The following is a 27684-nucleotide window of genomic DNA, read 5'->3' on the forward strand; positions in this document are numbered from 1 at the left end:
TACTGTAACTTAATGATGTCATCAAAACTCAGCTGGTTAAGTGTATGTAACCCTCTCCCAGCAAACAAGTTTCTACGCCTTATATGCAGCAATCCATGAACGGGAAAGACTCATAGTATCACTAAAATATAATAACATCCCTTCACGATAGCATTTGTAGTATATATTTCAGTGAAGGCATAGAAGCACTACTGTCCAGAGCTAAATAAACGCAAATTTTAATTGAATCTGAGTGTTTTATGCTGTTTGTCTAAAGCTGCTGATATAATTGACTTTCATTTGTGCCATTTTGCTCTTTACTATTCCTTTTTTGCCTATTAACCAACGATGCTTTCGATGGGGTAAGTGATCAAAGTATTTTTTTGCTAAAGTGACAAGTTTACATTACCAACTTCCTGTGGCTTACATAACGGCGAGCTTATGAAACAAACTATTTATTGAGATGTATAAATTTTGGATTATGTGTTTTTATTAATCTAGAACATGAATTTGCTGATAGCAATTTACATCGTTATTTTTGTTACATTCATTTACATAAGTTAATTTTCCAGTTGAAGTGTTACACTCCTAGGAAAATCAATGTAACCAGCATGTTTTTAATGGTTTCTTCAAAATCCACAATAAAATAAGAAGAATAAGGAGACAAAATCCTTCTAAGCGGAGTGGGGCTATCCTGTCCGACCGCCAAAATAGCTCCGAATCTATTGCATTGAAGTTTTTTTTCTCCAGAAGCTTTCTGTGCAACTATTCAAATTAGGCAATGTGAAATTACCTATAAACTAAAAAAATCACTTTTCTAACTTGAGTCCTTGCAGAGAAAAGTGCTTTCAAGTTTTGAAAAGGCTGAATTTTCTAGAAACGTAATTTCCAGAGTTCAGTTTCGCCTGAAGCTTTGTGCTCCATAAATACTATTAAAAGTTTTTCTTAAAGGATTTTTAGTTCCCCTTTTTGCGACCAATGTGAAGAGAAAAACCTGATTTCGTAAATTTTAAAAAATCGTTCACTTACTTGTTAATGCTCTGATTTTGACGAGATTTGTTGCGAATGGTATAGAGTAGAGAGAGTAGTTTAAGGGAAAAAATTGAAAAAAAAGTCGAGGAAATCGGAAGCTGAACGTTTCAGGTGTGAAAGGTATTGCGTATTTCTTGTATACAATATTTGAGTAGGCATTTGACTCGTTTGTAGCTACCTCGTAATGTTTATGCACTTAGTTTGTCAGACTATTCACTTTAGTATGGTACTGACACGGAAAGTCTTAGAATGCAAAAAAAATGCACTACAGTGACAATTGCCACCTGTTATAATTTTGTTAGTGCAATACCAGGTCGAAAATTAGAAAAAACAAGTTTGGCCAATTCTAAATTCCAAGCGTTTTTAATTAAGGCAAAAATAAGGTCCTCGATCACATTTCAAAAGAATTTTATATAAGATTAATTGTGCATATGCATTTATGCGAAGAATTTATAACTTATAAAATAATATGGAAAGTAAATTACAAGGATTAGGAAATAAGGAAATCATTTATTTGATACTGCCTTATGGTATATTTTGCAGTCAAGCTTGACTTTGGCTCTAACGTTTGATGACGCAATAATTTTAGATACTGATAGCTTAGTCCACCGAAGCAATCCTTTACTAAAGTCAATTGCCTCTGCATGGGAAGTTTGTATGTTCAATTCCTCATTCTCGGAATCGCAACTAGTCGATGCATTTAAATGTTGGTCAATAATATCGTTATTTGATTCTTCTTTGCTTCTTACAAGAATTAGAAATCCTTCCATTGTGAGTTATGCCATTGAGAAAACCCATGACCTACTTGATCCCTCAGTTTTCTACAGCGATAATAATTGAAAGCTACGATTACCTATAAGATAACTGGTATCTTGGATGTATATATGTATAAATGGCAATATGGCCGCGGCTAACATGATCCGCATCCTACAAATTGCGCCGAAGTGCAACAGATCTTGAGTTGTTACCACAGTTCGGTTCGGCGGTAAAAATTGATCTAGTGCTAATCGGCGAACAGTGCCGGAATAAGCACGTAGCTACAAGACATCCCAACTTATTAACTTATTAGGTACCACTGTCATCTGGGTTCGGGCTTGTCTGGATTTACTGGTTGGTTAGGGATAATGTTTTTCAGTGCCTATCTAACACTGAACAAGATGTCGGATTATCGACGCAGACTTGTTTTAAAGGACGCTGTATTCAGCAAAGATTGCGTATCGTAGTTTTAAACATCGGATCCACACCAACGCTTTGTCACTCACGGGGGAAAGATACCTGGAGGGAACTTGTCGTCGGAATCAGTGCTGTCGTAAGGTGGCGCGTGGCGAATTCTGTAAGACTTCCTGGCGAGCGATCATCAATACATTGCGTTCGAAATAGTTGACTCTACCATATCTCTCGCCGTGCATGGAATATCGCAAAGGTGAATATTGGGAGGTTCGTCGAAGCCCTTAGTAGAGGCAGAACCGCGCTGGAGGACATTCAGATCATGATTGCGCTGCAAGTTGCCTGCCATGTCCCGACCGTCGCAAGCCTGTGGCGCAGCGGGGTTAACAACATTCGAAATTTGCGCTGACAAGTGGAATTGCTCCAAATGTCGGCAATGACTGCTTTCTTTGCTTCCCGGTTGGCATTCTTATAAATTTTTCAATTAGCAGGCGTTTTATCGTCGACAAATTTGTGGTAGAGGCGTTTCTTTTCAGGGACCTTCATTCTAACACCGAACGATTCTTCCACATTCGTAATGGTCGGTAATCGCGTGATTGAGATCATTTTTAAGGTTTTGTGTAAAACAAAACCTTATTAAAATCGATTCAATGTCTGTCTGTCTGTCACACGCATTTTTCTCAAAAACGGCTAAACCGATCCGAACGAAATTTGGTGGACAGATGGGAACTATGAAATCCCACGCATACAGTGAGTGGCATAAATTTAGGTGGAGTTTAAAGGGGGGCTCCCCATACATGCAAAGGGGGGATTCAAAAATGTTTTTCACCGGATATAGTTGTGTAGGGTATCAAATGAAAGGTCTCGATTTGTACTTTCCGAAACTGATATTAGTTTTGGCATAAATTGCAAAGTGCGTGAGTAATGAGTCAAAATGTACGCACTTGAAGTGAGACAGGACTCATTTTCGGAAACTACCCAACCTAAAAATCCGGAAAAAATCGGAGTGGTGCGCCTAGATGAAATCTAGGCCTCAAAATATGTCCCATTCCGATATCTGCTCAAATAAACTTACTAATAGTATATTACTATTTTTTAGAAATTTACTGAAAAGCCCCCCTTAATTTCATCCTAGGACTTCCGAATTTTGTACCAGCATAGAGGACAATATTTCGTATATACATGCAAAATTTCGTAGAAATCTGGCAATTAACACCAAAGTTATAGCAGTTCAAACTTAGCAATTTCGCGCGAATTTACCGCTTCCAAAGCCATGCAAATCAGATGCTGACGTCATAATTACCCGGAATAGTTGACATTCGCGTGGAATATTAAAGTCACATTTATGAAGAATCTATTTATCCGCAGCCCTTTTTAAGGTTTTGTGTAAAACACTTATGTGAAATCTAATCTTCGAGGGATGTCCCATTCCGGTATCTGCTCAAAAAATTTACTAATAGTATATTATCAACTTTTAGAAATAGACTAAAAAACTCCGCTTAAGTTCATCCTAAGTGTACTAAATTTTGCACCGACATAGAGGACAGCCACATGCATACACATGCCAAGTTTCATGAAAATCCAACTATTAATGGGAAAGTTATAGCAGTTCAAACTTATCAATTTCGTGCTAATTAACAGCATTCTAAGTCATACAAATAAGATGCTGACGTCATAATTAACGAGAATAATTGACATTCGAGTGAAATATTAAAATTCCTTTCAAGAAGAATCTAGTTCTCCCTAGCCCTTTTTTATATTTGATGTTGGTTAAATTGTTGGCATTTGCTAATAATATTAAACTCATAATAATAATAAACAGGGGCGTATGAGGTTGACCATTATCAACATAGGGCTTTCCATCAAATGATTTATTTAAATCACTTTCTAGAAAATAGAAGGCAATGGAATTTTTAGCTATATTACAAGAAGCTGTCGTGCACTCGTCGCTCCTCACATCTTTTTCTTTTTCTTCAGCCTTCAGTTCACAAGCGGGGTCGGCTCGTCGTGATCGGTTTCGTCATTTTATTTTATCAAATGCCTGATCAGGATGTAATCTCGAGACCTTTAAATCCCCATCCAGCGCATCAAGCCACCATTGTTTTGACCGGCTTTTTGGTTGCTTACCATTGCTTTCGATGTTCTGACCAATACTGGTTGTTGAATTCTCGTTAGCGTGAATTACGTGACCACACCAGCGAAAACGCCTCTCTTGCAGTTTTTCCACGATCGGTGCAAACCCATATCGATCGCGGATATTCTCATTTCAGACGTAATCAAAACGTGTCACGCCACCAGTGCAATGCAACATCTTCGTCCCCATTACCGCAAGACGCCGTTCATTGTCCTTTATAGTCGGCCAATACTCAGAACTATAGAGAGCGGCAGACGAACGACATTGTAGTAGATTTTAGATTTGGGACGTGCGCTGATACGTCGATCACAAAGAACACCAGTTGGGGAATGCCACTTCATCCAGGATGCATTAATGCGTGAAAAAATTTCATTACGCAGTTCTCCATTGGCTGATAGCATTGACTCGAGATATTTAAATCGCTGAGTTCTGGCAATGGCAGTAACCTGCCCTCCGAGATATTTAAATCGCTCAGTTCTGGCAATGGTGAACTGAGCGATTTCAATATCTCGGGTCAATGCTATAAGCCAATGGAGAACTACGTGGTAAAATGTTGCGTTTTACTGTTCCCACTATAAAATGTAGGAAGATGAGACAATCGTTTGATGAACCATATATTCATAAGTTCAAGGTCATGGGTGTCCGCAAAATCGATTATACGCTCACCATCCTTATTCCGAACCCCTTTCACCCATGGCACCTATTACCGTCTGCCTTTTCACCCACATGACCATTAAGGTCGCTGGCAATGATTATATAGTCGTCAGCAAGCACGTGACAAGTCTTTTCATTGAGAAGTTGCCAGAGGGCATCTTTCTCGGCATCAGGTCGACCTGTCTGTGGTGCGTACGCGGTGAAGAAGTGGATAGGCCGATCAGCTGATATAATGGTGAGCTTCATCAGTCGATCACCAAATCGTTCGACTTCTTTAATGGCATCACGGATACCCTTTGAGATGGCAGCGCCAACACCATATTGAGTGTGTGGGCTACCAAAATAGAGAAGTTTATCGTCATTTTTACCACGTTCGCGTTCTATGTCGCATTTTTTGGCACCAGTCCATCGGGTTTCTTGCAGAGCGCAAATATCAATGCAGCTTTTCCGAAGGGTTCTTGCGAGTTCCTTTCGGTTAGGGTGCCAACACGTATTTGTTTTGTTCGTTTTGTTCGGACTAACTTGCTTACGTCCTGAAGCCGTCCATTCGTCAAGAACACTTGCCCATTTCTCGACAGGACCGGGGTCGGTCCTGCCGCGTCGACTGCGCGACCGAGGCTTGTGACTCAACCCGATCATCTTGTTTGTAACGGCATTGTATGCATTTTCTTGGTCGGCCTGTCGCGGGACCTGTCACCAAGAGAAGTTAGGTAGAATTTAGCATAGTGGAATAACTCCAACTATACTCTATTTATCTCTTTCCCTGCTCTCAGCATTTTATTTTTGTTTTACTAAGGAGAGAGTACGTTGCCTCAAACGCTCCTCCTTTACCTGGGCTTGGGACTAGCATACTAGGTTAATAGCATGGAGGAGTTCTCCTTAAACTCAAGGTAGAGCGATGTTACTCACTGCATGCGTGGGGGTTCTTAATTCCCACCTTTTCACCAATCCAAACCAATCCTGAGAAAACTGCTTGTGACAAACAGACCTTATTAAAGGTTTTGTTTTACACAAGACTCTGGAGAGTACTTTTCTCTCTTCTGCCCCACTTATGCGAATGTGTTTTTGTATTCTGTAAAGCTGAGTGGTAGTAAATGGGAATTTGGTGTCAGGTTGTTTCTGATGACTACCGCCAAGCGCGTTCTTTTGATCTGAAAGCCGGTTTCTGATAGGATTCTGTTTGAAAGATTCTGGTTCAGGTTAAGGAACATCACAATTGTATAGTGCTATGCACTAAAGGAGATTTCCCGTATAATGTAGAAGGATGCTTTCTACGAGTAATTACACACAGTTCAGGGATGCTTTCCAAAGGTAACATTGTGATCGTGATGGGTAATCTGAATGCCAAGGTGGGCTATGCCAGTACCTCGTTCGAACATTTGTCGGTTTCTGCAGATTCCATTGCCTCGTAATAGTCGCGGCAATCAAATTGAATCAGGGCCTTGAAGTGTGTTAGGGCACTTCATTCAAGATCGAAACGATACACTACAGTACACTGTCGTGGGCTACGTCCCAAACAGGTGTCATGATACTTGGCTGATTACGGAATCGTGGAAGCGGATTGATAAACGGAAGGAATTGAAGGTTCCATGCTGCGAGTGATTTTAGGCATGGCACGCTCTAGCTCCAATACCGAATGAAACCCGTTGAAGTTCAGCGTAATGTACACAGTGTGATAAGAGAGTTTGCTGTTGCCCTGGTTAGGGAAGGGGAAGATGCCTCAGTATGCAATGATTTCAGAAGTGTATACGGTATCATGAAAGAGCTTGCATTTGGTCGTAAATCTTTCCATGGAAAGAACACTTCATCACCGTTCTTAAGCATATCACATTCGGTGAAGTTCCTCCTCTTGTGGATAAATTGGCTAGTCACCAACATGCGGATACGTTCTGTTCCTCCAAACAGAAGAAAAATCGTCTCGGCCATCAATACATTCAAACGGAGTAAAGCCGTTGTGCTAGACGGTCTCCCCGTAGAGTTATTTATCGCTGGATTTGCAGTTACTTAAGATGTGCTAATTCGACTCGTAAAGAAATCTTGGGAATCCGAGGTTTCTCCCAGAGAATAGAAGAAGGAAATGATACTTAAGAATTCAAAGAAGGACATTCGACTGCGTATCTCCAGTCGTCGCAAAAGTTATAAATAGCCAAAGTAATTCTGGAACGCATCAAGAGGCATTTCGAAAGCTCAATCAATAGAGAGCAGGCTGATTCAGCCTCGGATCCTCCAGCATTGACTACATCAACACCCTACGGATCATTTTGATGCAGTGCGCTGAGTTTTGATATTATATGTTTGTATCTGGAGTGCCCTACGCAAAGGGAAAATTCGATAGACATTAATAGCTATTATCAGAGCGACATATGATGTCACAAAATATCACGTGCCGCACCGAGATCAAATCTCAGAGGTCCAGAGCTGAGTCCTCCCTGGTTACATTTTATGACCCGTATTATTTCTTCTTGTTATCGGTGAGGTTCTTTATGCTGCCTTGTCCAGAGAACATTGAGGAGTTCAATAGACTATGGCATCTTTCTTCGCCTCGACTACACTGTTTACTCCCTCACCGAGTCATAGACCTTGACCAAATGGATCTGGATTTGGAAAAAGAGCCATCTAGAGTTGAACTGAGGCTGGAACACAAAAAAAAACCAAGGTTTTCAGTTTAATGGGTCACGCACTGTACCTATCTATATTATTGGGTAGAGCATAGAAAGCGTAGATCTATTTGTGTATTTAGGAAGCGTGGTTTCTGCCGACGGCCGAACTGGATGTTGCCAGACGCATTAACACGCATTAAATTTTGAAATGCAGTTACCTTAACAAGAAGATAAAGTTGAGATTGTTTTGCGCTAGTGTTCTTTCTATTTTACTATACGGGAGTTACTTAAAAGTTCTAAGCCTGACCAACAGCGGTCTGTGTCACATTGTGGGAGTACTTTGGTCTGATACCCTTGCGAACAAAGAGATTGGTTGGCGCATAGGCCTGGTACTCGTACGTACTGTGACCGGAAGACGGAAGTGGCAGTCGACACACATTAAGGAGGACTGGCAATTGCTAGCCCCCATCAAGGGGTAAATGCCAACCATATATATTATCTTCTTTACCCACCTGAAATTCAGTTTTTGATATAACTCAGTTAATTACTCAGGAAAGTGTAATGGGATGCCATCATCTCAGGTACATTCTATTTTCTTTACGATTTCTCGGAAAACTCTACAGAAATATGAATAGGTGTAGGATTGACTCATTCTTTGTTTGGTGGTTGGGTGGTTCACTTTTTCGATAGTGAAACTGAAGGGTAGCGATGGGTAACCTATAAGTGAGTCGACTCAAATGTGCCACTCAGTACACTGATGTGAATGATGCGACTCACTACAAAAGGAATGAATCGACTCAAAAAGTAGTTCAAATCGGGCCGCTTCAATTGAAGCAACAGTTCAGCTGCGACAACGCCAGGTTCTGTTGCGTTTCCTGATTTCATTTGTTTGGATCCTTTCTTGACTTCGGTGCTGTTGACAGATGGATTTGCTCTAAATGTCGACAGCGCTTGTGGAAGGGGAGAATGGGCAAGTTGAAATTTGCCCGCAATATTTCCGTTCGTCGCAGCTCCTCGGTTACTAAGCAAATGACCGTTCTCGTCCCTAACGCATCGAAAGTATTTGATTCCTGCAGACGCTGGTGTAGGCTTTTGACAAGTCGATGCAGATCTCTCCAAAGCCAACTATCTCGGTTGATGAACCACTTACAAGGCTTGGTAACCACAAGAGTTGTATAGGCCGCTTAATACATCGTGTTTTTATCTAAATTCCACGTCTCTCTTATGTTCTTAATAGCCAACTTCTTCTCAATCCTAGTATACTACCAGTTTTGTTGGTACTTGGAACCTTGGAGCTTTAATTGCTTAGATTAAAATGTACAAAAATCGTGCCTATCATTTAACTCTGTATGAGGAGATCCCATCGCTATAAGCACTAAAGCATAAGTCAAACCTAAAAAATGCCAATCGATTAGTAGATCTTCAACAAAACAAACAGAAATTTCTTACAACACCACCGAAATAACGCTTATCAATTTGCTTGCGATTTACGATTTTTCCAATTAGCTGTATAAAAACAAAAAACATAGTTTGTAATTGGAAGGGGCTTTTGCAACAAATTGATGTCTACATATTTGTTGTGCAATGAGATAAGGTGTAAGTTTGGGGCATAGTGTTTCCCCTGAGGAGAATGAACCTTATCTATTTTCTTTGCTAGTTCCGATTCTTAGGAAGTATTTAAGCACGTTGGTGGAGTCATAAATAGCATAGTGTAATTCCGTTATCCAACCGTCGAGTACACCAACAATTCAGGATTTTTGTTCAAGATGAAATTCACCATTGTAGCGGTACTTCTGGCCATCTTTGCGGTCTTTTTGGCACCTACGCTAGCATCGAGAGACTCTCGTCCAAACACAGGGAAATATTCAACTGGCCCAGTTAGGCCTCCACCTCAACCAAAGCCTGTTTACTATGACCCACCAAGGCCATCGAATACAAGATATTCTTAAGTCCAAAGAAATAATAAATAATAAATAAGGAAAATAAATAAATCGAATTAACAGTATCAGAAATGGTTTCTCTTTCAATGATTATATTTAGCAGAGTTAGCTGCTGACTTTAGGGACAGCAATGACACGTTTATTACAAATGTGGATAAGTTGGAACTGACTTATTGTTTGCTGCATTTATTGGCGTTCATTTCATCTCACGAGCTTTATCTTCGTATCGGAAGGGACCGTAGAGAGAATAGAAGAAATGAGGGGAACCACAGCTCCTAGTATTCAGGTCTCATTTGTATGGAATAAGGCTCATTTTACTATTAATAATCGTTGGTGCAACAATCCAATTGGATCAGGACTTTAAAGTGTGTTAGAGCACTTCATTCAAAACCGTAACGGTATACTACAGGATTAGAGTACCCTGTAGGAGGCAATGTGGTCAGCATAGCGCTCGCCCGAGATTATTGCCCTGATTTGACTCAGGTACTCATTTACAGCTGAGTCGACAGATGGCCGACATCCAGTCACGACAACAAATCCCTCTGCCACCAGTGAGATTTGAACCGCGACCTAACCACTTGAGCCATCCGGACACATTTTACTATTGCTTGGTAAAAGTGGAAAACCGCTGGAATTCTGCTCAAGGGCCAGTACCAGAATGCCATGCATATTCTGAGCAAGATTGCTAAGAATAAGGAGGCCGGTATTGTCGACGAGCGGGATGAGAAAGATCTCGCTAAATACCAGGAGATTGTTAAGAAATACAATAACACACGCCTGGCAGACGAGCGGAAGGCGAAGCCCATCGCTCTGAAAAGCAATCGATCTCAAGACGAGGTCGAGCAAAATCAGAAGCGGAGCAGAGTGGGCAAGAGCTCAGACGCTAAGCAACAACCGAAGAAAATTGCGCAGCAACAGTCAGCCGACGGGCCGCGAAACCCTTCAGCGACGTGGCCGACGTGTCGCACCGAAAGCGGGTAGGCGCGGTCATGAGTCCGCGAAGGGCTTTCGACCAATCAGCCTGACCTCTTTCGTGCTGAAGACCCTAGAGCGCATCCTGGACATTTACTTAAGGACGTTTATGGAGAGAACGCCTTTCTCTAAGTCCCAGCATGCCTACCTCAAAGAAAAATCCACTGAACCCTCCACGGGGTAATTGGCACGGTTGTGTGGTCCCTGCAGTACAAGCAATACACTCTAGCTGCCTTCTTGGATATAGAGGGAGCATTCAACAATGTTGGTACCAAAGGCATCAAGCAAGCCTTGGCCAGTATTGGATTGGAGGAATCTCTTACGCATTGGATTATATCCATGCTAAGAACCAGGATAATCCATTCGGATCTGGAAGGCAACCACTTGATCAGAGCTGTGAACAGAGGCACGCCCCAGGGTGGCGCCATCTCACCGGTGCACTGGTTAATAAAAATGTACGAAATTTTACGTACATTGGACAGCAGCGGGGTGAAGGTGGTTGCGTATGCCGACAACTTGGTGATATTAGTATCAGGGATGTTTCTGTCCATTATGAGCGACATCATGGAAGGAGCGTTGCGAAAGGTGTACCTGTGGACCCCAAGATGTGGACTCAGCATAAACCCAACCAAAACGCAACTGATGCTATTCACCATCAAGATAAAGATACTTAATTTCCATCTACCACGGCTGAATGAATAAAGATTGGTTCTTTCCTCTAATCTAAAGTATCTGGGTGTAATCCTGCATACAAAGCTAAATTGGAGATTGAAGACAGAACTGAGGGTTAAGGAGGCCTGTATAGTCATGACTGCAAGAGGACCTTTGCAAAGAAATAGGGTCTCCGGCCGAGGATGGTTCTTTGGATGTACACCGCTGTAGTGCGTCCAATTCTAACGTACGGCTCCATTGTATGGTGGCAGGCTTTGAGAAAAAAAATACAATAGAATGAAGCTTAATAGGATTCAAATAATTGCGTGTACTCCTGCATCTCCTCCCCTTAGACCTCCACATTAAATACGTTGCAGCGTGCAGTACCGTCAGACTACGTGAGTCCGGATGCTGGGCAGCGAAGTCCTACGGCCATAGCAACATCCTAGACGAAGTACCTCGGGAAATCTGGGCATTCTCCACGGACTATGCCATACGCAAGCTGAACTTCACGAGAAACTTTGCTGTGAACCTTCCAACCAAGGTTATAACACAGCATTCTTTACGGACGGATCAAAGATGGCGCGGGGGTATTCTTGAATACACACAGTGTATCCAAGTCGTACCGTCTCCCAGATTTCGCCAGTGTATTCCAGGCGGAAATACTGGCGATATTGGAAGTCTGTCGATGGGCTGGAGCGTGATTCGAGCCCCAAGCGTAACATAGCCATTCTGACCGACAGCCAAGTGGCAATCAAGACCTTGTACTTAGCAACGACATCTTCCAGGCAGTGCAGAGACGCACTGAACCGTTTAGGCGGCATACTCAAGGTCACTTTCCTCTGGGTTTCCGGGCATAGGAACATAGAGGGGAATGGGCGGGCTGACGGATTAGCCAGGCGAGGCTCTGCTCTTGGCAATCCTTCGGCGAATACAGTCGGTGTTCCGCTGGCGGCTGTTGGGGGCCGAGTTTACTCGCACTACCTAGCAGCCGCGGGCCTAAGATGGCGAAGGCTTACGAGCTGTACCAAGTCAAGGAAAATTAGACTCGGCATACCCTACAATTCGCATTGCCCAAGCTGCGGAGAAGGAAGGGAAACCCTCATGCACTTTCTCTGCGATTGCCCAGCTCTAGCTAGAGTCAGACTACGGACACTGGATAAAGCATTCTTTGGGGACCTCAGAGAAATTTCTAGCTTCAGGGTGGGGAAAGCTGCTTTTTTTCGTGAATGCTACGGGCTGGCTCTGAAGAATCAAGCCGGCTAGATTATGCCTCCCTGCTCCCATAACAACAGTCCCTGTCTTAGGAGTTTGTGGCATCAAAACGGAACCGACGGAGCACGTGCTGCGAAATCATTCAGTGATGTGGCATGAACCAGTAGGCCAGTAGGCCAAGTTGCCGGTGTTGGTCATCGAGCATCTCTTGGACGGTAAACTCGGAGTGAGGAATATAAGGAATACAAAGGCGAAAGTGATCTGCTCCTCAAAATTGGATGGCAACTTGGTGTCGACGCTGCCAACGATTTGGAGGAGGAGATGACAAGCGACGGTTCAATTACGAAAACAGACTACGCTAAGGGTTGCGCATATACATCTGCAGCACTCGAAGTACTGCTTAGCTAACCTTCCCCCTAAAAGAAGATATCGGCATTACACTAATATAAAAGCCTAAAGCCTAAGATCTAATGAGGCCGGATCATTAAGGCTCATCTGCTTACGACGCTGGAGAATTATAGCATCTAACATCTATCATCGCATCAATGAAAGCAAATCTTTTACGCGAATTCGAGGCAGTTCGAAAATCAACGAAAGAGATTAATTTCTTTTATCCGACAAACGTATTGGTGTGTAAGAGGGGCAATACCCGAATTTCGACTTCTCTAGCTCGGGGAATTGTGAAGGTTTGGAGCAGGTCCGTTTGACAGTTTGATTTTCAGAATAGAGACCTGGAGAGAGCCTAACCAGAGATCCTTCTTGGATCACAGCAGAATGCTTTTTAATCTGAATCTCGCCGTAGAGATTCCTATCTTTTCAGAGGCCCCAAGGGAATCGACTGGCGGAAGCTTGGTCAAGATATTAAAACCAAATTTATCGGTGCTTACATCAACACGACAGACGAACTAGAGTCAAATGTTAGGGCTTTGGAAAAGACATTCGAAATTGTCTTTAGAGTCTTCCGCCTAGAAAATTACAGTAAAAAGATTCACCCCCGTCCAATCTAAGAAATCTGACCAGAGATATTTTCAACATCTGCTGCAGGCATAAATACTGGTAGTCATAAAATGATTATGGGAAGGTATGTACGACGGGAATCAGGACTCCTAGAAAGCGGTCCTGGCTCGAGAATTGTCAGAACATCGAAATTATCAGACTTAGCGAGAATCGGGCCAAGGAACTTGGAACCAATTTTTTTTAAATATAGGAGAGTTCTTGGGCGGAATCTTCTTCTGAGAATTTCGAGCTGCCAGTCGAGGAGCATTTCGCCCCATCGAGTATACTTGTGTTATGAACTCTGCTTTGAGGTTATACAGCTCCACTCGTTGGAGAAAATCGTATTGATAATCACCGAGGATTCAATCATCCAAACTGCTTCCCCGCATATGGATCTCCGCGCCTAATGCCAGTCATGCTCTCGAAATAGCAGGAAAAGCTTATTTTGTGGTTTCGAAGTTGTATTTCGTTAGGACATGTATTGCACGCTTGGTAACACGCGCGAAGAGGGTCCAGGCAAACAGTCTCACTTCCTTCATGCTTAAAACAATAGTGCGTGTAATAACTCAAAGGTAAATCTACAGAGCCCGGTTTTCATGAGTACGGTTGAACTCGCCTAGTCGTTACGCTACAAGCAACATGCTGGATATTGAGGGAGTATTTAGCAATATGATTACCAAAGCCATCAATGAGGCTCTAATCAGAATAGAAACAGCGGGAAATTTTACGCAGTGGTCTGGAAAATAGTCACTTCACTAGAGCTCTGAGAGAAGCGTTCTGGGGTGGTACATTTCTCTGCTACTTTGGTTGATAGTGATAGACGAAATTTAACGGATACTGGACAGCGCGGGCAATTTGGTAACATTGATATTAGGGATGTTTTTCCCCATTGCGAGTGAGATTATGGAGCGGGTGTTGGAAAAGGTATGCGTGTAGGCTGCAAAATGGAGACTAAGCACAAATTCAACCAAAACCGAGCTAATGTTATTTATTATCAATACAAGAGTACCTAAATTCCACTTTTCGTGGCTAAACGAAAAAAAATTGGTACTTTCGTCCAATGTGAAGTATCTGGTTGTAATCCTAGATTCTTAAGTTAAATTGGAGACTAAAAATAGAACTGAGCGTTGAAAAGCCAGTTTAGCCTTCTTCGCCCGCAAGAAGACCTTTGTAAGGAAATGGAGTCTTCGGCCGAAAATAGTTCCTCGGATGTGCTGATCTGCGTCCCGTTCCAAAATTGTCGTAGTTGCCGAGAAGAGGAAGTGAACCTGTGTCTGCTTGTAGGATGGAGGAGGTGCTATCTTTAGTGAATTCTACGGGCTGGCTTCATTCCGCACCCCCAATCGTTTCCTCAGCAGTCACGGTCTTAGGAGTATGTGGTATTTCTATTCAGACGGATTCATGTCTGCGCTAGGAGGCTTTACAGCCTACCGTCTTAATTTCCTTCAGTCAAAGAAGCTTCAGTTAATTTGAGAAGCAGTAGCAGCAGCAGCATTGTTTTAATTGCTTCAATAATGCTTAGACAACCGAGGGCTTCGATTTCTATTAGTCACTTCTTGGACGGTTTAGCCTAGTTGGATTTGCTCCTCTGGTGCACTAAGTTGCATGTGAACTTAATATTCTAAGTGAACCTACTTATTTACGTCAGTACTTTCTGGAAGAGTCTTTATATAACCGAAGGTTAGTTGAGAGAAGCTAAAGTAACGTTTCACGGCATGGCTTCAAGCGCCTTTAGATTATCATCATCGATTTTTACTATCAGACTTGTTTAATTTCCGTTCTGTTTGAAACAAATGGCACTCCGTGCCATATCTGCCCTCCTTTGCCTACCTATCATCATCATCAACGGCGCAACAACCGGTATCCGGTGTAGGCCTGCCTTAATAAGGAACTCCAGACATCTCGGTTTTGCGCCGAGGTCCACCAATTCGATATCCTTAAAAGCTGTCTGGCGTCCTGACCTATGCCATCGCTCCATCTCAGGCAGGGTCTGCCTCGTCTTCTTTTCCTACCATAGATATTGCCCTTATAAACTTTCCGGGTTGAATCACTTCGATCCATACGGATTAAGTGACCCGCCCACCGTAATTGAGCCGGATTTTATCCACAACTTGACGGTCATGGTATCGCTCATAGATTTCGTCGTTATGTAGGCTACGGAATCGTCCGTCCTCATGTAGGGAGTCAAAAATTCTTCGGAGGATTCTTCTCTCGAACGCGGCCAAGAGTTCGCAATTCTTCTTGCTAAGAACCCAAGTCTCCGAGGAATACATGAGAACCGGCAAGATCCATTGTCTTGTACAGTAAGAGCTTTGACCCTATGGTGAGACATTTCGAACGGATTAGTTTTTGTAAGCTGAAATACACTCTGTTGACTGCCAACAACCGTGCGCGGATTTCATCATCGTAACTGTTATCGGTTGTGATTTTTGACCCTAGATAGGAGAAATTATCAACGGTCTCAAAGTTGGTGTATCTTTATTTTTCTCGTTTGACCAGTGCGGTTTGATGCTGTTGATGTTGAATGGTCTTGAGATTGATCCTGCTGCTTTTATCTGGCCTCGCACATTGGTCAGGGTCAGCCTAGTCAGTCATATCAATTTCGTTGGGATACCGAATTCTCTCATGGTCGTGCACAGTTTTACTCTGGCTATGCTACCATAGGCGACTTTAAAATCGATAAAGAGATGGTGCAACTGATGTCCATATTCCAACAGTTTTTCCATCGCTTGCCGCACAGAGAAAATCTGTTGCTGATTTGCCTGTAGTGAAGCCTCTTTGGTATGGGCCCATGATGTTCTGAGCGTATGGAGCTATCCGGCCTAGCAAGATAGTGGAGAATATCTTATAAATGGTACTCAGCAACGTGATGCCTCTATAATTGCTGCACTTTGTAATATCTCCCTTTTCATGTACGAGACAGATAATGCCTCTTTGCCAACCGTCAGGCATTGATTCGCTGTCCCACACCTTGAGCACAAGTTGATGAACCACTTGGTGTAATTGGTCGCCTCCATATTTAACCAATTCGGCTGTAATTCCATTGGTTCCTGGCGACTTATGATTTTTAAGCCCATGAATTGCACGGACTGTTTCTTCTATACTTAGTATTTGTCTGTCGTCTTCAGTTGGCGGGACCTCCAACTCGCCGATGTTCTGGTTGTTCAGTAGTTTATTAAAGTACTCAACCCATCGGTTCAATATGCCCATTCTGTTGGAAATCAGATTTCCCTCTTTGTCTAGGTAGGATGAACATCGAGGTGTGTAACGCTTCATCCTGCTGACTTGTTGGTAAAACTTGCGCGCCTGGTGCGGTAGTTCCCTGTACTTTTCGAGTTCACAGACCTGTTGTTTCTCCCATTCTTTTTTTTTCCGTCTGTGAAGTCGCTTCTCTGCTCGCCGGAGTTCGTGATAAGACTCCGCGCGTGCCCGCGTTCTTTGAAAATGCAGCATTACTCGGTACGCGGCATTCTTCCGTTCCGTAGCTAGCTTTCATTCATCGTCAAACCAGTCGTTCCGACTCTTTTTGCGGCTCGGGCCAAGTATGTTTGTGCAGGATTTATGATAACGTTCTTTAGGTGATTGTAAAGATCATTTGTTGATGCTTCATCTCCAGGATCTCTGTTGACTGCGGTTATTGCAGCATCCACTTCCCTCTTATAGGTGTTGTGGAGGGCTGTGTTGTGGATGGCTTCATGGTTAACTCTCACCTGATTGTCAGAGTGGATTCTGGGTGGTGTTGTTATTCGAGCGCTGAGCACCATGCCAACGAGATAGTGATTCGAGTCTATATTGGCCCCCCTATATGTTCGGACATTCATCAAGGCTGAGAGGTGACGGCGTTCGATCAACACATGGTCAATTTGGTTGAAAGTGGTCCCGTCTGGAGAGGCCCACGTATGTTGGTGGACCGCGCAGACAACCTACTTCCAACAGCCATTTCACGTGAAACTGCTAACTGAATAATTCGCATTCCGTTATCGTTTGTATTTTGATATAAGCTATGGGAGCCAATGTATCGCCTGAATACGGGCTCCGTCGCTTCTTGACTGTTGAAATCTCCAAGTATGATTTTGATATCATACTTGGGACAGGCTTCGAAGGTCCGCTCAACTCCCTCGTAGAAGGTATCCTTTTCCGACTCTGCAATCTCCTCTGTAGGGGCGTGCACGTTTATGAGGCTTATATTTTTAAACTTCGCAAACGCCAGAGCGCATAGCCTTTCGCTTATATGCGTAAATCGTTAATCCGTTGTCGTTACCGGGTTCGTCGTTGTAAAATCCATCCTGTCCGAGGCTCCTTTTGTGGCTTCGTAACATCGGTTTTCCGTGTAGGGTTGTCAGTCCTACTCAACCTCCAACCTGGAGAACCAGTTCCTACATTTTGTTTCGTTTTTAGGCGCGGGGGACTCACCTTCATCCTTCTCCGTCTGCAGTTTTTCATAAAGAAAGAACTCCCAGCGATCACCACGTGGAGCTGGAGATAGGATTTGGTAGTAGAACTGTTGGTGTTGTTTCAGCAGGCGTTTCCCAGGTTTTATGCTCCATCCTGGGTACCAATCCACGTTTCGCCCTGGGACCTATACTACCCTTTGACCGCCACTTAATACCAGATGCAAAGCTGAAAGATCTGGAAGTAGGCAATATACTAAAGTCCCTGACGGTTATAGGTTTCCTTGAGGTACTATGATCAATAGGTACACTATAACCAGTAAAAGGGGTACTATAGTTCTTTAAGGACGCGGTGCGGTGCGACTTTCCCTTAAGAGAATAATAATAATCATGCGTTATATCTCCTTTCTAGTTCATAACCGCGCAGATTGTTTTTGGCCATTCGAATTACAGTAAATATTCCTCCATCCTTTTTAAATAGGTTTGGGTTTGTCTTTGGTGGAGTTTCAAATTCAAGGTTTGCCGCAAAAGATGAATTATTTCTATTGTCACGGTATTCATTCTCTTGCCCGCAAGATGAAAAAGAACTAAGGTTTCAAGCACCATCTATTTCTAGTAAAGCAATTTATGAAGGTAATTTCGAATTAATTGAGTTTTTCACGATTCTAATTCATCCAATCGTTCAATTTATAATCGATGGGAAGAGTAATGCTTCTGTGCTTCCTTGAGAGAGTTGACATAAGAGTTTAAACTCGTGAAGCCCAATTTAGCTCCTAAAATTTCACACTCACTAGTTCCATTTTGAAATGTCTATTTATAACGGCACAGGACTAAACGAAGCACAAACCCGATAAAAATAGGAAACCCAACGAAACGGGAATACGGCGAAGTAGAAATCTATGAAACTGACCTAAGCCTCTGCGCTTATTCCTCCTTGGCGTGTAGACATGCTGTCTGCATCCGTTGGTTTTCCCCCTTGATCACCGAGCCACTTGGAATTTTCCTGTTTTTCACGCGCAAGCAGGATAACGTTGTTCTGTACAAGTTCTCACGTGCTTTTTCCGAGCATAAGGACACGGCGAAGAGCTTTCAGGCTGTATCCTTTTCGGCCCCAGCTTTTTGGTATATCTGTTGAATTGTACTGTATAGTTTTTTCAATGCTGCCGAGGTAGTTGCATTTTTCTGGCGTCGCAGGATCGAGTTCTGCTCCTTAGAAAGTTACATAATGGAGATGTTGTTTCCCAGTGATTTCCTCTTGAGTAGATGAATGTGCGTTCAGGGATAAGTGTCCAGTGTCCGTTGAGTTTCGGGTGTGCTACTTTTGCTCCTGGCGAGCTTGTGAAAATCCTTACGGTCGAGTGAACTTCTGGTGGATTTAACAATTGCAAGTGAAGTTTGGTTCGGATTTTTCAGTGGAGTATCAGGGATTTACCTTTGGCAAAGGACAAGATTCCCGCAGAGCAGGACATTCGAGGAAAATTGAAAACCTCTTCCACGTACAGGTCCTGCGGACAGAGCTTGCCTGCATTGCTATAATGCAGCAGAATTATCGCCCATACACTCGTACTTTTATTGGTGTACGACTCCAGTAAAGGTGCTTTATGGGGATTTCTGTGAAGGTGACAACGAAGCGCAAGCCTCATAGAAAATTTTCACTTCTCCTCGGTTTCTATGGAATCTCCACTTGTGCTTTCTAGTATATATCACACACACAGCACGTACATCATGTGGCACGATTATGATATATACATATTCACTTTAAATCAGAACGGAAAAAAAATTTCCTGACCTATCACTGAAGTGAGCGCAGTGGAGGTGTGAGAGGACGGCTTGAATGCAGGTCAGTGAGAAAAGTGTTGTCCTCTTACTACATTTAGAGTAGGTTCCTAGCGTTTCTTACTTTCGGCAGAAGGAGTCTTTGAGTTTTCGGGGGTTCCCTCTGGCCCCCGTGGGGTGTTTAGAGACTGCACACATTGCACGCGAATGAACGAAAATTCAACGAATTTTTAATTGGAGTCGACGAAGATACATTTTCGTCGGATTTGTCAGGCTCATGAAGCACTCGGACGTTTAGGAACAGCAACATTTAATCCTTAGCCGAACCAAAAGTTCTCCGTCGTGGAGGAGTGGGTAAAGTGTTTGATTTTTCTAGTCTTCAAAGTACATTCGAAGTACATGCAGCCAAGTTCAAAGGAAAATGTTGCTGTTGCTGTTCTCGCAAGGACTCGAGTGTTTCATAACAATTTTTATCTGATCTGAATCCTTATTCAACTGCGAAAAGCTAATTTCGGCTGCGAAAAATCGTTCGTCCGCCTGGATGTGCGCAATCCCTAATATCCTTGCGAGCTACCAACGAGAACCCAAATCCGTTCGAGTGATTTGAAAATTTTGACTTTATCTCGGACCGGAGGCGAGGGTCCTTTGGTAGCGAATCGATCGATGAGTTACAAAATAACTTTTGATAAATATAGAAAAGTGAAAAGGATACAACTACCCTTTCCAGATAACGCAAATACGAGTATCACGCTCTCTACTCACATATCCTTTTTCAGTGTCTAAAAAGAGTTTCGTGTGTTTATCCTCAAAACTAATTACCGAAAGTGGTGAACGTTTCCTTCCTACGTATGCAATTTGCTGATTGCGCTTAACATTTCAGTGAAATTTGGGCTATGCTTGTGCTGGTGGAGAACGCTTTCCTTTTAATTATCTGCGGTGGAAATAACAACTACAAGTGCGAATAATGTCGCTTCTGAAAAGACGCGGATATTGTAGTGGTGCGACCAAGAGGAAAAAATTGAAGAGATTCAATGATCCGTTGTTGTATCATCGAAAATTGACGTAATGAATTAAAAAGTTTTTGAGAATTGTGTGACTTTGAGTGTCGGTGGTGATTGTGCGGATTCCCGAGGACAGGAGGCACACGGAAGAAGTGGGACATCCATGCTAGCCCGGAACCAGACAAATAATCTAACTTTATCGAATAATGAGTCCGAGTTCGCAGTAAGTGTCCTTTTGGTAGTTAATAAGAAGCACTTTTCGAGAAACGTAAACTAACTAACGAAATCTTAATAAGTTTTGTCAAGAAAGATACTAGATTCCGAAAAAATCCTTGTCAGCAACAAAGGAACAGCCACTCTTGTAAGAAATGCATTCAAAACTTTCATCCCTTTTCACTTTATGAGTGTCATGCGACTGCAGTTCGTGGTTTTTTCGAGTTTTATTTGAGTAATCATTAGTTACGTTTTCACAAAGATGACGATATATGTATATGTAAGTGTATATTGCGACATAGGTAGGCATCTATTAGGCCATCGATGACGGTGACACCACTGACCATTCATAACCCAGGACGGTTTCTGGGTCAGAATTTGTGAAAGCTATGAATTTTCAAAGGAGTCAACCACTAAAATGGTTAATCCGTCGATTCATATCCGACCTAAATACGGCAGACTCGATTGTATCATTAATTATTATTTGACACTTTTTTGAAGAGGAAGTAAGCCTCTAAATTACTGAAACTTCGAGTGGTTTATAAAGCATATATGTTGACCTTGCATATGGGGTGGTACGTGATGAATGTCAAATGATCACCGAAACCATCCCCTACTCCTATCATGATACGTATTTTAAAAGATATTTGTCGTTGGCGAGTAATTTCAGGAATATACGCTATATTAATCTATTTCCTGCGATTCTAAGGCATTCCAAGCGGATTTGAGATTCAATTTCAATTAGCAACAGTAACTTTTGCCCTCAAAAATGTAGGGCAACGCTATTGGGAAGTTGATTTTGAATTTAATAGTTACGCGATTTTTTGCTGACCTTGAAATGGGCCGCTAATTGGCATAAGAAATGCATGCATCTTGAAGGCTGCTTAACAATAGGAGGAGACTAGCGTTTGGCAAAGAGTTGAAAGTTTTGCAAATGCCAACATCGATAGGAAAACCAAATGCCTGAAATTTACTCACAACAGTTTCGAATTGAATTTTAAATTTTCTTCATTAAAGTGATTTACTTTCTAACATAATTTTTTTTATTTCAGCTTAAATATATCTATATTATCTTAACTCTATTTCAATGAATGACTATTACAAATAGGTTGGCCTACTCGATCTTTTCTGTAACTATTTTCATTTTGTGAGAGTACGTTGCACATCGATTTTGACAGTTGCTCACTTGTTAATCATTAAATTTTGTCAAATTGCTTGAAATTAGAGCGGGACATAATTTAAAAATTTACTTTAAGTTATTTCTAGTTTTTTTTTTCGCTGATTCTATAACTTTTTTCAGTAGAATTTTTTATTACTTCAATCAAATTTTCTAGCTAAATTTTCTTGTTTTTAATGTTTTGTGTAGAACAAAACCTTATTAAAATCAATTCACTGTCTGTCTGTCTTTTTTTTTATTTCGTTGGAAGGTGGAAAGGTTCAAAACCTACCGCTGGTTCTTGTCATACGGTTATGTGAGAATTTTACTCAATAAAACCACCTCCTCCTTCTTCGCTTACCCCGTGGGACTGCGATTTCGGTATTACATCGCGGGACAGGATCAGTTATGAACTGCGGCTTCTGTCGTTATTTGTAATTTTCCTCCAAAGCTCCTCCCTCCTCAACAGATCGTGGATCGCCTCCATTAGTTTTTCCACCGCCCTCCAAGATGTTTCATAGGCTAACATGTGATGCACGATATTCTCGGGTATCAAGCGTGTGCGGCGAACCGCGGGCAGTTAAAAACAACGCATCTTCCGGAATCATCACACATGTCGGGCAATACGGGGAGTCGTCACGCCCGAAGCGATAAAGGTATCCACGGTACCCTCCGTGTCCGTTTAGGAATTGAGTTAGGTGGTAACTAAACTCACCGTGCCTTCGCTTGATCCATTTAGGGACATCTGGAATAATCCTCTGTGTCCAGCGTCCTTTAGGTGAATCAATCCATCTTTTTTGCTATTCTAAAATAGGTTCACTCCGTGCCAGTTGCTGACGATTGGCTTAGGACTCGCCGCTTGCATATGATGGGTCGTTCGCCAAGATGTCGATGTGGATCATGCCTGCTATCACAGAAGCTGCTTCATCTGAAGTTCTACGGTAAGCGCATGACGTTCGCAATGCACTCAATCGTTATGGGGCTGCGATTTTTCTTCTGTTTGCTTCCACCTTCAAAGACGGTGCCTAGACTGGAGCCTCATAAAGCAAGATGGAGCTAACAACACTCAAGCTTTGCCTAGGACCACCTATATTTGGTAACATTCTTGCCAACAATGTAGCCACTCCGAAAGCCTTGGTTGCTGAATTTTTAAGATGGGACTTGAATTTCAGTCTTTGGTCAACCATGACTCCTAGGTATTTAAGCGTTGGCTGCGACTGTATAATGTGTTCACCAATCCTGATCTTTATCGACGGGTGCTTCCTTCGCTTGGTAATCAAGACTACCTCGGTTTTATGCTCCGCGAGTGTCAGACCAGCTTCCTCTAGCCAAGACCTGATTTAAAAAATTGCCTCGTTTGTGAGTACCTCGATCTCATCAATGTCTTGGACCACGATAGTTACTCCGATATGGTCTGCGAAGTCACTGATTGTCACTCCTGGCAACTTTAAAATTCCGTCATACATTATTATCCACAGGAGAGGACCGAGGACCGATCCTTGTGGAACCCTGCAGGTTGTTGTATACGTCTTAGGTCCATCGTCCGAATCGTAACACAATATCCTCTCCCGGAGAAATTCCATGACTATGTGCACCAGGTATTTAGGAGCTCCTAATTTGGCTAAACCCGCGATTATTTTGCTCCATTTTGCCGTATTAAAGATATTCTTCACGTCGAGAGTAATTACCGCCTCCATCGCTTTTTCCGCATTTCCGTCACCGTGCTGATGGCATTGACAGTAGACCTTACCTTTCGGAATCCGAACTGCCTGTCTGCGAGACCCCCCTCCCTTTCTGTGACTGGTACAAGCCGATTGAAGATTACCCGTTCGAAAAGTTTGCCGATGTCGTTTAGCAGGCATATAGGTCTATAAGACGAAGGATCACCCAAAGGTTTACTTGGCTTCGGGATTAGTACAAGCTTTTGTTTCCTCCACTCTTCCAGGAAAATCCCATCTATGAAGCACGTCGTAAATGTTTCAGCGAACCACCTTGGAACTGTTTCGACGGCCACTCTCAGTGCTTCATTTTCGGCAATCTTCTTTGCGGCTTCCAGGACTTCTTTCGTGGTTACCTCGGGAATTTCACCGGGATCTATCTAGACAGTGGGTAGGTTCGACTCATTTGAAACTTGTGGGAAGAGAGTGCTAATGATTTCCTACAGCAAATCAGGGTTGGTCATCGGCGGTGAGCGCTTTCCCTCCCCATGGGTCGAAGTCCGCTTCCTTGCATAACCTCTTGAAGTGTTCAGTTTTACTTCTAGAGATGGCCGCTTGCAATTCTTTCCTCGCCTTCCTATATTGGTTGTGTAACTCTTCAGACTCAGACGGGTTTCTGCAGTGTTCTTGATTCGCTTTGCTCCTGTCGTACGCTCCATCTGGAAGATGATAGCCTGATGGTCACTTGTGCGTATATTCCTCGGTCACCTGCCATTGGAAACCCTTAGATAATGAATCGCTAACAAATGTTAGGTTTATCACCGATTCCATATCCCGTTTCCGAAAAGTATTGACGCCGCCAGTATTTGCCAGAACAACGTTCAGACGTGAAAATACTTCGAGCAATATTCAGCCTCTTGCATTGGATTCGCAACTGCCCCAATCTTCGGCCCAACCGTCAAAATCGTCAGCTATTATATTATTATTGGGTTGTAGCGTCTTCCTTCGGAAGCTAATTTTTCCACCATCAGTACGAATTCATTTAACTTGAGGCTCGGAGCAGCGTAGCGGTTGAATATGCGAATGCCGCCTACCTTAGCTCGTGTGAATCCGTCTTCTATCCTATTGCTCGTATTTTCGATCGCTGGGTTTTTCGCAAGTCCAGATTGCCACTTTGCCGCTTTTGTCGGATACAAAGACACCTCTGTGGAAGTCTTTGTAATATTCGCATATAATAGCAATGTCAATTCCATGTTCCAGCACGCTTTGAGAGAGTAGCTCCTGAGCTGCCTGGCAATGGTTTAAATTCTGCTGTAGGAATTTCATTTACGAAAAGCTGAAATCGCTTTTTTAAACGCCGGACATCTGTAACTACCTGTCTGTCTGTCACACGCACTTTTCTCTAAAACGGCTAAACCGATCCGAACGAAATTTGGTGAACAGATGGGAACTATGAAATCCCACGCATACAGCGAGTGACATAAATTTAAGTGAAGTTTAAAGGGGGGCTCTCCATACATGCAAAGGGGGGATTTAAAAAAAAATTCACCGGATATAATCGTGTAGGGTACTAAATGAAAGGTCTTGATTTGTACTTTCCGAAACTGATATTAGTTTTGGCGTGAATTGCAAAGTGCGTGAGAAAGGAGTTAAAATGTATGCACTTAATGTGAGACAGGACTCATTTTCGGAAACAACCCAAACCAAAAATCCAAAAAAAATCAGGGTAGTGCGCTTAGATGAAATCTAGGCCTCAAAATATGTCCCATTCCGATATCTGCTCAAATAAACTTACTAACAGTATATTACAACTTTTAGAAATTGACAAAAAAAACCCTTAAATTTATCCTAGGACAGTATTTCAATATTTCACCTCCCAAATTTCATGGAAATGTGGCCATTCGCGCCAAAGTTATAGCGTTACTTCTTTCCGATGGCTGGAATCACTTTTTCGACTTCGGTCCATATCCCCTTTGCTTTCATCATAAGTTCCATTTTGGTTGTAAAGTGTTCCTTGGTTGTAGCTTCTAATGTTGCCCTTTGGGCTTCGAATCTGGGGCAATGAAAAAAGACGTGTTCTGCGTCCTCTGCAATATTTGGGCACTTTGGGCAATATGGCGAATCATCACGCCCAAATCGATACAGATATGCTCGATAGCTTCTGTGTCCGCTCAAGAATTGAGTTAGGTTGAAACCTACTTCGCCGTGGGGTCGCTCGATCCATTTCCGGTTATCCCATATGATTTTGTGAGTCCAGCGGAATTTTTCTGACTCGTCCCACTTCTCTTTCCATTCCGCGACACTTTCAGTTCGTGCGAACTGTCGCCGACAGGCTGGAGATTCTCTGATGAGATACGTTCGATCGTAAAGTATTTTTTTCGCCAGAATCTCAATTGGGACTATTCCTGCTATCACGCAAGCTACTTCATTGGATATTATTCTGTAAGCGCAACATGTTCGGAGTACACTTATGCGATACGCAGCTCCAATCTTTCTCTTATTTACTATATTTTTCAGTGCATCTACCCATACTAGGGCTGCATACAGTAAGATCGAACTGACCACCTTCGATATAAGGAGTCGACGGCTCGGCCTTGGGCCACCTATATTTGGTAGCATTCTCGCTACACACTCCACATGCAATCTGAAATTTAACCTCTGGTCAATCATTACACCTAAGTATTTAAGTGCAGGCTTGGAATGAATTGGAGGGGCTCGTGGTGATCGTCATTTTATTTTATCAAATGCCTGATCAGGATGTAATCGCGACGTCTTTAAATCCCCATCCAGCGTATGAAGCCACCCTTGTTTCGGCTAGCTTTTTGGTTGCTTACCATTGACTTCGATGTTCAGACCAATATTGGTAAGCGAATTCTCGTTAGCGTGAATTATGTGACTACACCATCGAAAACGCCTCACTCACAGTTTTTCTACGATTTCGTCATTTCGGACGAGATCAAAAGGTGTCACACCACTAGTCCAACCCAACATCTTCGTCTCCGTTACCGCAAAACGCCGTTCATTGTCTTTTCTAGCCGGCCAACACTCAGAACTGTAGAGAGCGGCAGGACGGACGACATTGCGGTAAATTTTGAATTTGAGACGTTCGTTGATACGTCGATCACAAAGTACACTAGTTGTGGAATGCCACTTCATCCAGGTCGCATTAATGCGTGCAGAAATTTCAAAACGCAGTTCTCCATTGGCTGATAACTCAATTCAGGTTATTAAAGCTGACAGCACTGAGCAATTTAAATATCTTAACGCTGTCAGCTGATGGAGAACTGCGTTATGCTTCTCACATAGGGAAATAAAAAAACTTTTATACCTGAAGCGTCAAGCTTCCGGTTTCTCGACTTGTTTTCCCAATTCATTTTGGAGTTTTCCCAAGCGATTTCCTATTTCTCTGAATATGAAAGAGACCGCATCGAAACTGATCTTTTAGGGAAGTAAATGAGCTTGATTGAGAAAAATATCAATTTATTTGGGAAAATTTAAATTTTGTTGCTACATTTACAATACCACTTACATTTTTAAGGTTTATAATTTTATTAAAATCGGTTTACTGTTTGTCTCTCTGCTTGTTTTTCCCCGGAGATGGAAAGGCGTTGATACATACATTCGTTCCAGGGTGTTATTTTTACTACTGAAATTATCCCCGATCAATCCCTCTTCCCAGCGAAATCGCCGTATAGCCTGGCTTTAGTTACCGCTCCCTTTGCTCAACAATTGCAGTCGTAATCGCACCTGTTTTTTGCCTCTCTTCATCTACACTCACTCCGCACCACCATATGGTTAACTGCATTCCAGTTCTACTGACATGCAAATATTTTCCCAATTAGAGTTTCTGGTATTAGTGTCCTTCCCAATATCTTCTTCGGACTCTTCCTTCGTTCCCTTTCTGCGAATTTAGGAAAATGGAAGAGGACATGCTCCAGGTACCTCCGAATACCGTCGCTAAAATGTGTCTTCTCATCGGCTAAAATATCGATCGCCATTATCCAGTTTACCGCATAAGCCGCTTCGTCTCACAGGGTTCTGCAGCCACAGCTAAATTTTAAGGCGTTCCTGTTGGAAACCGCACTCATTTTTTGAGCATTTCATGTAGGATGCCGTGTGGTCCGTCATGCAGGTGCCGCTTGGAGCGTG

General features: G+C 42.6%; 1 protein-coding gene across 9 annotated transcripts in view; it reads left to right on the forward strand.

The window, feature by feature from the left end:
* Positions 1-107: 107 nt before the first annotated feature.
* Positions 108-27684, forward strand: part of LOC119651969 (potassium voltage-gated channel protein Shaker) — a 105712-nt gene continuing 78135 nt past the window's right edge. For 2 of the 9 annotated variants that reach the window (XM_038055921.1, XM_038055951.1), the window contains exon 1: positions 108-341. Coding sequence is in view for 2 of the 9 variants with exons in the window: in XM_038055951.1 (XP_037911879.1) it covers positions 328-341 (14 nt within the window). In the remaining 7 variants the exon portion in view is untranslated. Of the gene's footprint in view, positions 342-18880; positions 19572-20158; positions 20732-27684 lie in introns of those variants that run through there. The other 7 variants (XM_038055861.1, XM_038055871.1, XM_038055887.1 and 4 more) reach the window with 7 other exon arrangements.

Source organism: Hermetia illucens, chromosome 1, assembly GCF_905115235.1.
Source record: "Hermetia illucens chromosome 1, iHerIll2.2.curated.20191125, whole genome shotgun sequence".
NCBI classification, from domain to species: domain Eukaryota; kingdom Metazoa; phylum Arthropoda; class Insecta; order Diptera; family Stratiomyidae; genus Hermetia; species Hermetia illucens.